Here is a 12,427-nt window from a genome sequence, read left to right as displayed (position 1 = left end):
CCCTCAAAGACCATACACTAAGTCACGTTGCTACTTGTGCATTGGCATAACCACATACGTTCCTGCAATTGATATCAAAATGTCGCCCTTGCTGCTTTACCAACACATTGTGTTATCAGCGCTTATAAGCTCGCATGGAGAAAGAGACACACAGGACTTTGCTGAATTCAGCAAGCTCAGCGACGTCGTGCGTGTTCCTTCGTCCGAGCTTACAAGCGATGATAACGCCATATGTTCAGCACGCCAACCACCCAGTCTCGGTATTTACTCTGGTGGTTTGATTTCTCAAAATATACTCGCCTTCAGTGGATCATACTATAAGTGCTCTGGTACATTTCAGGACACACTGCGTGAAGGATAGACGATTCTACAACTGCCTTCTCGGCGATCGTAGTGCGCCTTCGGTTGTAGTCGGGAAGACGTTCTTCAATATCCTCAAGGTTGAATGTTACATTGAAACGTACCCTAAGAAATGTGTGAGGAAAAACTGGTAGGTACGATTCGTAGCTGATACTCAACTAATGCACTCAGTTTTTCCCTGCAGGGGTGCTAGACTCGTCGTATCTTGAAACACGAAGAAAGTTCAAGAAATGGGAGGGAGGGCAACCATTGGATGCTTTCCGTGACCCACGTGAACGCGCCTGACTGTCAATCAAACCTCAGGTCATGGCTACCGAGACGCGCTCACTTCGAAATATTTTCATGACGTCAAAATGACGTTTTCGTTGCCCGTGGGGATTGTGTCTTTGCAGATTTCACCAATGTAAACAATTCGGGCGATATGAGGAAAGACAGCCGTTGGACAGTTTCCCTGGCCCACGTGACGGCCCGTGTTGTCAATCAAACCAAAGTTCAAGGAAAGGGAAAATGCAGCTTTTGGCAGAAGTTCCGTGACGTCAAAATGACGTTGTGCAACTTTTTTTTTTTTTTTTCACCGGGAAAAGTTCAAGGAAAGATAGTGGCGAACTTCGAAGTTTGTTAGGAAGAGTTGCGGCCGCTTTTATTGCCGTGCCTTTACTACTGCGCCTCTGGCTCCACATTTATCATGGGTATCGTTTGGAATGCCAAACGAGGATTTTTACCAGTGTTACCGACTGTCGAATAACGCTGTTCGTTCGCTGTGTGACCATCTACGCAGAGCCTACACTATCAGAACAAAACTTCACGGCATAGCATGTTGTGCGCCAACTACAGACACGAATGATATCCCTGTTGGAAATTCCTACTTGACTCCATATGGTATTATGACACCAGGTCTTACATGATGAAGGAACCTACATACAAATAGGATCCTGTTTAATTGTGGGTTGTACATGCAAATGCGATCCTACATATAAACAGGATCCTATTTGGTTGTGGGGCCTACATTCAAGTGCGATCCTACATATAAACAGGATCCTATTTGATTGTGGGACCTACGTTGGGTTCTACATGCAATTAGGTTCCTACATGCACGCTAAAATGGCGGAATACCAAGCCTCTCGTGGTGATCCTGTATAATTTGTGCACCCTATTGTGCTGTGTATATTAGGAAATAACAAATCATGCAGCTTCTATCCTTTTTATTGATATCGTTCAGCATCCCTCTGACACGTTTGTTGAACAATCACACTCTTGCCTGTACAGCGTCTTCAACACCTTTACAGATGATGCTACATGATAGCTCTAAGATATATTTCTTGGAAAGATCTGAAAGAATAAAGCGAGTTAGGAAGCTAGTTTTAGCAAGGGATAATGCATTATGTGTCACATAAAATATGCCCAAACTCGTGCACAGGTTAACAAGATTTCCCGCATATGCTGTTACTTGAGGTCCAAAGAGAATTGTTTTTTAGCAGCCATATATAACTCAATAAGATCAATTAACTATGATAACTGGGGCTACAGCAAGGGTGTCAGTAAGGCATTACCTGAAGAGGGTGAAAACAATGGACGTTGAGCTATATTATCCGCGATTATTACATGGTGTGCGTATTTCTTCCACACTCAGGGAAAATATGCATGACCCAAGCTGAGTCATTATGAATTAAGAACCAAAAAAGGAAGAGCTGTATCTTTAGAGCACCGGTACCCTGTAACAGGGCCGCGGAACCATCACACATGATATCTTCAACCTGATGTTAAGTGATGATACAGGTTAACCAACAAGGTAAGAGCACACTTAGATTACAGATGGAGGATAAAGCAATATAGGTAACAATAGGGTAATAATTGCACTGAGCGGATAAAGTTATAGGAACCCACATGCTAGGAAGAATACCAAGCAAGAGGTGCACGAAACATGGTATTATAGGCCACACAACTAACCTTCAATCAGGGGCGGATTTAAGGGTCTGCCATGGGGGGGGGGGGGGGTCTTCAGGAAATTTCGTGCTTTGCAGCGCAGCATCGTCCAGGACATAGGGTTTTTACATCGGGAACACGACCGTATGGGGGGCGGTCGCCCCCCCCTTAAATCCGCCCTTGCCTTCAATTCACGGAATCCAACAGCTTTCGGTCTTCCAAGGTACACACACAGAAACAGGTCCAGATATAACTAGTAAGGCATGAAATACAGTCACAGCACTGCGGAGCACCAAAACCACCAAAACTACGACGAAAGACGCTTCCCGAACGAGAGCCCTCTGGACATGCGTCCGAACGCTTCCAAGATTCCTTTCCAAATGAGCTGGAGGCATTCCAAGATCCAAGGGCGCCACCTGTAACGGCTCTCCTCCATGCTCTCCTCGCGCTACATCTACATCCAGAAAGCAGAAAGTCTCGCGTACGGGCGACTAGCGCCATTGGAAAGAGGGAGTTTTCCCCGTCAAAATAAGTCTTCAACCGCATTTCTACGTCAACAAACAACCGACATCGAAAAAATGCCCCAGCCCCATGTATAACGAACCGCTGTTGCCATGTTGTCCTCACTCGAGAATGGAGAGATAGAAAGATGCCGCAAGTTTCTAGGCTTTCGGCGTTCGGAGTGCACGAATTCGTTTATAGATGATTTTAGAGCACTGCACGGGCCCGGGCCCCCGACCCGGCCCGCGGGCCGCGCTGGGCTTGTTATTGGCTGTGTGCTCCGGGCCGGGCCGAGCCCGGGCCGACAAATATGTTCCCGAGAGTCAGGCCCGGCCGGGCCACGCAGCTAATTCCACACATTGGAGATGCATTAGTTCATATCATCATGCGCTTGCGTCATTCCTGTGCATATTTTGCAAAGACAAGCAAAGGGTACTGCATTATGCATATGATTCGACCCTCTGGAACATTCTCCAAGCCACTTTACATTGCTCCTCACTCCTCACATATTTCACAATCACTTTGGCAAAGCTTGGTGAGAGGGATAGGGACTGGGAGAAGCAGTTTGTCGACAGCATGCTATCTCCGCAAAATCTTGACAGTGTAACGATAACGCCCCGTGCGTTCTGGATTTAATTTGGTCTCGTGTGGTTACGGTGTTAAACCGCCATCACTTGTATGTTTGTCTTCTCTCCTTATAAATTTACTTATAAATTTGTTTGATAATCGCCAGAAACGCGTACGTCGCGGCTGGAAATACTAGGCCGAGATCTACTCGCCGGGTCACCGGGCCGGGCCGGGCCGGGCCGCATAAAAATATGAAGGTCCGGGCCCGGGTCGGCCCGGGCCATTTTTCGATGCGCCCGGGCCGGGTCGGGCCCGGAAAAGTCGGCCCGTGCAGTGCTCTAATCAGATCTCTCGCAGGGTTCAAAGCTAAAAACGGGGACGAAGGTTGCAGAAGAGTCAGCCTAAGAAATTTCGGGAATAACGCCATAACCTGTAGTAAATAGACGGGGGGTGCGAATTTAAAAGTTGTAGAGCAAAGAACGAAGAACGCGCATCCAAAATTTCCAGTAAATTGGACGTTAGGTAAGCGAGATTACGGCACTAAAGGAACGGCACTTACGGAAGCGTCTCAGAGCGGCGTCACCCAGACTCGCTGGCGCCAGCGCCCTCCAACTCCAAAGCCCATATCTGGGGAACGTTAAGTCGCGCGCCTACGGGATTAAGGCGGTTGGAAAGAGCACGTCGAGAGCTTCAAAACTATGTCAAACACGACCCTGTAGCTGCAATGGAAACGTTTTTAGGAAAAAAAACGGCCGTCAGTCCCATGTATTGGGAGGAGTGTCAACACGGAAACCGGTAGCTCGAGAACCACAAGACTTTGACAGCTGTCGTAAATTTTGCCACGTTCACCGAGTTGAGGCGAGTACACTCCAGAAAGATGAAAACTGTCCGACGCCGGCTTCCTTCCGAAAAGGCCCCAAAGTTTAGAAAAACAGCGTTACAAACGCGTCTCTGCCCACAACCCCCGAACCGCTAAAGACCGGCCGATGGTTCTATTTGACCGATCATAGAGCGATTCAAATCCTCCTAGGACGGAAATTCTGGCGTCGACCTGACTAGCGGGGCGGAAGTTACGGAGCTCCGAATGTATCGGAAGTGCAGACGGAGGCCTGGAATTTCCAAGTGCCTCGACTACTTTTAGGATTTCCTGCCAGCCGTGAGCGTGCACGTGAGGGGGAAGGATTGGGGAAACCGTCACAACAAACTGCGTCCTGATAGAACCGGTTTAGTCCTAGATGTTAGACCGAGAACCCCATCGACACGGCAATGTCGCTCGATGGGGTTCAACCGCCACCTCAACCGGTTACGCACTGCTCAGTCGAAATCTGTGCTTAAATAGCACTCAAAGGAATGCACGCATCATTGTATGCTTGATGTTTCGTCGACTAGTAATGGACATACTCTATGCATGTTCCATAAATGAATGCAACCAGTAATGCAACCAGTAATGCAGCAATGCAACGAGTCCATTCAGTTGTTTTCAACCTAAACAATATATATTCATTTGCAGTGGTTCTAATAGAATTCGCACTTGATAACCTGCCGAATGTGTGCGCGTTGGCAAACATGATTGGATATGACTAGTTCGTCCTGGGCCCCAGTTGTGGGGGAAATATATATGCAATAAAATAATGTTTGTTGCTGTGTTAATATGTCACTTACATATCTCAAAATAATTCCCCACGTTGTCCCCACATGAAAACAAACAGGTCACATAAGATCTCCCATAGGGGGGGGGGGATATGTTTATTAAGAAAAAGAAAGGAAAGGTATCTCCATAGCTCTTTTTTGATGCCTTGTAGGATCCTACAAGTCTCCTACATAGCCGGATATAGGCAATGTAGTGTCCTACAACTCTCCTACATAGCCTAATATGAGACATGTAGGATCCTATGACTCACCTATATGTGATTGAATGTAAGCCATGTAGGATCCCACAACTTTCCCACATGAAACAAAATAGGACATAAAGGATCCTACATCAATTTGTAGAGGATAAATGAACCTCTGTATGCATTTACATTTACATTTACTATTTTCGCTGTAATGACATATACATGCCAGTATGTACCTGCCTAAGAAAATTTAGGACCGTATTGCTATTTATTGACCCGCTACAGGAGAGTAAAAAAACGGGAAATCCATGCGTGTCAATGGGACCGGCCGTCAGATCAGGTCCCTTTTCTCGGTTTGGGATTTTTGTACTTATCCCCTTATAGCATACAGAGGTTCAAATAGGATCCCATACAAACATATTTGGGTTTTTTCAACAGGGTATCGCTTCCGATTTGAAGAGAGAGGGGGACAGAGACATTTTTATAGCAATTATCATATATCCAAATTGCTATACGCCCCCTCGCGCTTCGAATCAGAAGGGGTAATACTATCATTCGTGTCAATGGTTTGCGGACAACGTGCTATGCGGTGAAGTTCTGTTCTAAGATTGTATGATTCACGCAAGATGCGCTACTCGTCACGGATCATGATATCATTGCGCACAAGATTGTTGTGTTCTTCACGCATGACACTGTACCTCCGTTCCGTGATGTCCTCTTGTTTTCACGTGGTTTCGTTGCTGTACAAAAATGAGATTTTCCATTGAGGCGCGGAGGAAGACAACAGCTATGCATGCTAAATATAAAATGCACACAACAGAGACATGAACATTGCATGTGCAGGACGTTGGAAAGCGTCAGTCCTCTTCTATGCAGCGGAGCAGCGCCTCGAAATGAGCGCTTGCAAGTGCACGGGCCCAGGGTTTTTCGGACATGCGACTTTTCCGCCCCTTTTGCCATGAAGTGGTTGTGTCGTCGCAGTGCGGGCACTAGTCTGTTTATATGTGCTCAAATTTACTCAGGGTCATTTTGAAAAAGAAGTCAGCAGATCGATAGAAAAGAGAAATAGGAAACAAATCGTTTTCAACCGAAGCGTTGTTGTGTTCACTGATCCCGAATACACGTATAGCACACATGCCGACACAGCGGGTGTGTCATGTAATCTGGCATAAAACAGAGGCTTAATTCTACTTCGGGGTGTCACTGGCACTTGTCATCGACAAACTTTTGATGTGACTTGCGCGCACTTGTTCGATTTTCAGTCGCGAGAAATATTCTGAATAGATCTCTGAAATGTGCCAAGTCAGCGCAACTATTTTTTTATTTCGTTTGTTTGTTGTCTTTCTTTGTGTTTTTCCTTGTCCGAAACAGAAAGGGCATTTCGTTTTCTCAACCAATTTGAACACAAAACACATTACCCTACTACAATAAAAATAGCTGGGGGAAATTTTCCTTGCGCAAAATCTCGACAGCGTTAATTATTCCGTCACGTAATGTAGAATACTGTGGAAAGAGACGATGAGTCTCACCTTCAGTTCCCTCTTCCATGCTTCTGCTGATAGTGGCAGCAAGGTTGAAACGACGCAGCTATCTGAAGCAATTGTGAGGAGGTTACAAGAAAAGCCGTGTCACCGGGTGGCTTCGTCTTTTCGACCTTTTTCTTTTCTTTTTTTTTTTTCCTTTTTGCGTTTGCCTAACTTGACGGAGGACTGCACGGCCGGCAATTTCCATGGATCGCACAACTGTTTTCCGTTTGCTTTTTACCATTACCGAGTAGCGCGGGTGTTTTGTGATCCCATGGGATCAAGCCTCGAGTCATGCTGTTTCTGTATGTATCCAGTTTGGAAGAAATATTGATTCGATTCAAAATTGAATATAGTTCCGCATTCGATTCGGAACACAGTTATGCGCCTCGAGATCTGAAATATTCTAATGCTCGCGCAGCCCAAATATATTTGCCGATGTACGGTTTGACCATAAGTCCTTCAAGGATGTATTGCTTAGCATTTCACTCTTCACCGGAGCAGACAGAAGCGGTGCGTTTTCACGTTCTTCATTCTATCACGCTCGTGCCAATGGGCGGGTCGCTCACACACTGATTTTGATCGGCACTGATGTAGACCCAACTAGAGTCACTAAATAAGCTACGCTTCAGAGTATCGACACTGAGCCGCCATGTTGTTTCGGATGACCTCCAGCGCCATCCATTTAGCGCTCTTCGAAGTGTTGTCTTCTTCCACTGCTGAACTTCACCTTCTTCTATTTCTACTGCCAAAATAGAGGTGGGGCTGGAGGTCATCCGAAACAACATGGCGGCTCAGTGTCGATACTCTGAAGCGTAGCTTATTTAGTGACTCTAGACCCAACATCAGTTACTGGGAAAGGGAAACATTTTTCTCGAATTTCGGAAGTTCAAAACTCCTCCCCGCGCGACGTCATCTTTTGAACTTTGTTCTGCTTTGACGAGTCTAGCACCCCAGGCTGTCATTTCCACACTTCTTGACTAAATCTTAGGAATATAACGCTACGCCTTAACAATGTGTTTTATAAAAACCTTGTCTATATCTCTTTCTCCCTTTCTTCTTTTGTCACAGTTCAATTAAGTTGTTTATCAGGACTTTTGTATACTACATTTTTTTTTTATAAACAAAGCTATGAGATCGGCATACATGTCGTTTTTGCAGTTCAGTGAAATCTACATCGCTGGATTTCGCTACGCAAATGAGCCGAAACTGAAAAAAGTGCACTTCAAGAGCACCTCGCCTTCGCCAACCGAGACTTATCTGTGTCGGAAAGCGGTAAAAATAATAATGTAATTGGAGTAGATTTACACGTAAGGTGTGTCAGCCTAGCGTGGCCACACGCTTCACGAGCATGTCGCTACCTTATTATTCTTTCGGCTGCACTGGCCAAGCTCACCAGGAGATCAGCACGTACTCCAATGATTTCCATCGCTCCAAAGCACGCAGCCCTCTGATGTGAAATGAGCGCTGTGCTCCCTGCGCTCCCGGTGACCACGGTTTCGGTTTCGGCTCATTTGCATATCAAAATTCGGGGATGGTTATTTTAGCGCACTGCGCGTTTCATGTTTCTTTCTTTAAACACGCAATGACTTTCGACAATGATTTTCCTAGATCGCTTTTGCCTGAAATTCCCCAGTTAGAGTTGATTAACCAATTTTAGGTAATTCCTCATCGTGTAGTGGCATACTTTCATTGATAGGACGCCCGCCTAGCCGTAGAACTTAAAGGGGCACTAAAATACAACAACTTGCTGTCAAATTAAAGTCCGTGTATAATACAAGCAAAATTTGTTCGCACAGCGCTACAGTTTAGAAGAAAAACGCAGTGAAAACAGAGCAGTCCTTGGCGGCAACGAATGGTGGTGGTGAAAGGGTTCGCCGTTGTCGGCCTCACAGATGTGAGCAACGTCACGACTGACGACCTGGGGAATGTTCGTCTTGGGCCGACTTCTAAGGGAACTGTGCCGACATATGTCTGAACGCGTCAGAGGAAAACCCAGGAAAAAAACCCCAGACAGCACAGCCGGCACCGGGATTCGAACCCGAGTACCTCCCAGTCTCGGGAGCGACGAGTCTGGGAAGCGACAGGAAGCGACGATTGGCGGCATCCAATCAGACAGCAGGACAAGTGAGCGCTTACCTATCGTGGCCGTGGGGATTTGGAACGGGTCCGATCCTAGTGTTCCGTATATGCGCGGCATGATGCGCTCTGCTTCATTTTTCAATACTGACTCACTGAATTGTAGCCTACAACAGTCCTTGCAGATGTTCCACTGACAACATTTATTTTCACGTTCTTCGGACAGCGACGCCAGTCGGCTTCGCAACGCGCACTATGTTTTTCGCTGGGACTGCTTCGTGGACTAAGAACACCGATGCACGAGCTGAAACGACGTTCACTGCCAAAACAAGAGAGAGTCCCGTATATTTTTTATTGTAGCATCGTAACGCAATCAAAGTTTTGAATCATGATAACAAGTACGAAATTAACATAGCGTAGAACATGATTTGAAGTGAACTTGTTTTTGCATTTTAGTGCCCCTTTAATGGTAAACGACTCTATTCTGTTCCCATTGCTTTTTTATATATATATAAAAAAGAAACTCTAAAGGATAACGCACACCAGAAAACGCACTGTATATCGGGTTTCCTTAAGTTCTCGCTCTGTCAACAAAGATATCATCGATTTCTTATGGAAAGTCGATCTCATTATCAAGAACAGGTCAGAGGGATGAGAATTATGCAGATCATTATGCATAATCATCCTCGAGCCCTTGTGCAGCAGGACTTGTCAGTCAGCATTACAAGCTTTCTGCATTCCTAACAACCTACAAAGGTCTGGTCTCCAACGACAGCTGCTGCAAAGGATCGTGTGTAACCAGAGCGTCGAACCGAACCGGGTCCGAAACAAAAAAAAACGGAATTAACCGTTATTTTTAGCTGGACCTGAATCGGAACTGAACGATAATTACGAGCGCCATCTTGGAGCTGAACCACCTTGCCGAGTTCGGCACACCATGAGACCACGGACACACGCGACACTATCCTCTCGAACGATACAACAGCAAAAGAAATATCGAAAGCACGAGCAGAAGAAAAACGTCACGCGAAGGAACACAATCTTCAGAAAGGAGATACTGTTTTGGACCGGCCTCGGTGGCTCAGTCGGTAGCGTGTTCGCCTTCTGATCCCGAGATCGCGGGTTCGAACCCGGCCGAGGACGCCAGCAACTTGGTGGCAGGGTACAAGTTGCTTAGACACGCCGTCTTCCGCGAGAGACGTTAAATACGGGGTGCCGTGTGATGAACTTTCAGCGCACGTTAAAGAACCCCCATGTGGGCAAAAGCAATCCACAGACCGACCGCTGTGGCGTCGCTCACACAATTTTCTTTAAAAAACTTGGAGCGGAGTACGAGCACACGCCTAACGTAGAATATAGCGAAGAAGACGACGAAGTGCTTGAAGACTCGACAAGCGAAGACCAACAAAACCAAACCAATTTCTTTTCATTTTTCTAAATAAACATACCCCCCCCCCCCCCAAACCAGTAACGCTCCACAAGATGTTGATCAGCACCCGGACGGTGTTTCCACCCAGGACTGTGGTTCTCCCAACCGGAACCCCATCAGAAGCTCAAGAGGTGTGCCACCAGACAGGTTCATCTATACCTAGAGCTACAGCCAGGGGAGGGTGACCTGTGAACCTTTTGTTACTTTGCGTTATTCATTTGTGTTTTCACCTATTTCCTTCAACAAATGTTTCTGGATATATGGTGGAGGGGGAATGTTATATATTACCCATGTCACTGTATTATCCACAATACCTGATATTACCTATCAGCCAGGCACGCACATACAATCTGGCCTGATTGCTGTGCTGGCAACCAGGGTAATTCTCAAGATGGCGGAATAAAGAGTATACCGTGAACCTGACGGCTCAGTCTTCCTCCCAGTCTTCCAATATTAACTCTATGCCTGATGGTGCGTGCTTCTCATCATATATCAAGTAACACAACACTACCTTCGAAAGTTTGCACCAGCAGTGCATTGTAACCACATCATGAGGAACATTAAAAACGTAGCCACAGAGCTACTATGCTCAATAAGGTTGCACTGCTCTGCTGCTGCCAGTGTGGCGTCACTCGCCTGTCACAGCAGTTCAGTTCTTCCACTTGCAACTTGGAAGAGTCCGGCACCGACAGCGGCAGCTGCGGCGTGGCGTACTTCTATGGTTTCGATTTTAGAGATGTAGACACTGGCGGAACTTGTGCCAGTCTGTCAGAACGCAGACACAAAGAAGGCGAAAGGAAGCACATGGAGGTGAATGCAAGTTTCCGTCAGTGAAGTCCCCACAACTATGTATATCTTAGTGCATCAACCTAATGACGCTGAAGAAGGCAAGTCGTGAGACTTCGATGGGCCGTTGGAAGTCCATTTGAGCAATAGTGACTAGTTCATTTGTCATATGAAGACATAAAAAATACGTTCCACTTCCATATGACGTGTTACCGTTATCCAGGCATATAGTGTTTTTGTTTGTTTTTCGCAATTTAAATCGTATTTTGGGGAGGGGGAGGATGACGTGGGGATTCGAGCAGTCTGCCTGCCTAGATTGGCAGCACGTTGATCGGAGAAGGGATGAAAGGTGGTCCTGTTGGTCGAAAAACAAAAATAAATGCATAAAAAACATAACTAAGGATATTGTATCATGTTTAATGGCTACCTCTAATTTTGTAGCATATTAGAACCGAACCGGTTTACAGCCTCTGAACCGGTTAATCGAACCGATATATGTAAACTCCTTACCTGAACCGGAACCGAGACTTTATGGCCGAAGCCGAACTCGAAACAAACAGAAAAACGTTTCGGTTTGACGCTCTCTGTGTAACGAATGATACTCCAACTGTGTTCAATGCTACTGCACTCGCTGTGCAGGCAAGAAAAAAAAAAGATAAAGATAAAATAACAATAAATAAAACATTGTCAACCGCCGCCGTGTAGCAGAGCGCAGAGACCGCTTTGCGAGTTCAGAAAGTAAACAGTTTTGTAATTTACTACATGTTTAAAGCCAGTGACGATAATGATGCCTGCCAAATCTTCTGAATCTTCACGGGCTTTCGCCTTCGAGTAACACAATAACGTTAGTATAATCACAAATGTATCTTGGAGTCGATTTTTATTTAGACGTTTATTTTATCCGTAATGTTTTATTTTTTAGGTTTTACATCCCTCTGCTGACGACGAAATGCAATGAGTATGAACTTGACAAGTCGGAAAAACGAGAGTGGCAGAAGTTCAGTGCACCAAACTTCATGCGAGATTTTCTGAAGAAAATGCGCGAGAAATTGGAAATGTAATAAAATCATTTGACGTACATATGCTACAATTCCCCCATTCCCGTGCCTGTATGCCTATCATTAGTGATATTAATAATGTGTGATCAGTCGTAATCAGCAGAAAGAGTCGTCACCGCCACTGCCACGGAGATACTTGGCTAACTTATTCAAGACATGTAAGTCTGAACAATTCGTCATAGAGATGGCTGAGGATCGATGGATGATCAATGCAGAAAATCCTGATGGTAGAACCACCACGAGACTATGGGTTTTATTCAGCAGCTGGGTTTGAGACTTCGTCTTTTGTGTGACTGGCCTCGTCGGCCGTATATAGTCTCTGTGTTTTACCATCATGTATTCTAGTCACCAGCTCACTCACTATTT

At 45.7% G+C, this 12,427-nt stretch overlaps 1 protein-coding gene across 1 annotated transcript in view; it reads left to right on the top strand.

The window, feature by feature from the left end:
• The window catches only part of LOC135383612 (phospholipase A2 hemilipin-like), a 77,659-nt gene extending 65,567 nt beyond the window's left edge, over positions 1-12,092 (top strand). Inside the window, exons 7-8 of the mRNA XM_064613003.1 lie at positions 341-490; positions 11,926-12,092. Coding sequence (XP_064469073.1) covers positions 341-490; positions 11,926-12,064 — 289 coding nt within the window. The 3' untranslated portion in view covers positions 12,065-12,092. The remainder of the gene's footprint in view (positions 1-340; positions 491-11,925) is intronic.
• Positions 12,093-12,427: the final 335 nt, after the last annotated feature.

Source organism: Ornithodoros turicata, chromosome 2, assembly GCF_037126465.1.
Source record: "Ornithodoros turicata isolate Travis chromosome 2, ASM3712646v1, whole genome shotgun sequence".
NCBI lineage: Eukaryota > Metazoa > Arthropoda > Arachnida > Ixodida > Argasidae > Ornithodoros > Ornithodoros turicata.
The sequence above is the reverse complement of the archived record's forward strand: the minus strand, read 5'-3'. Positions and strand labels throughout refer to the sequence as shown.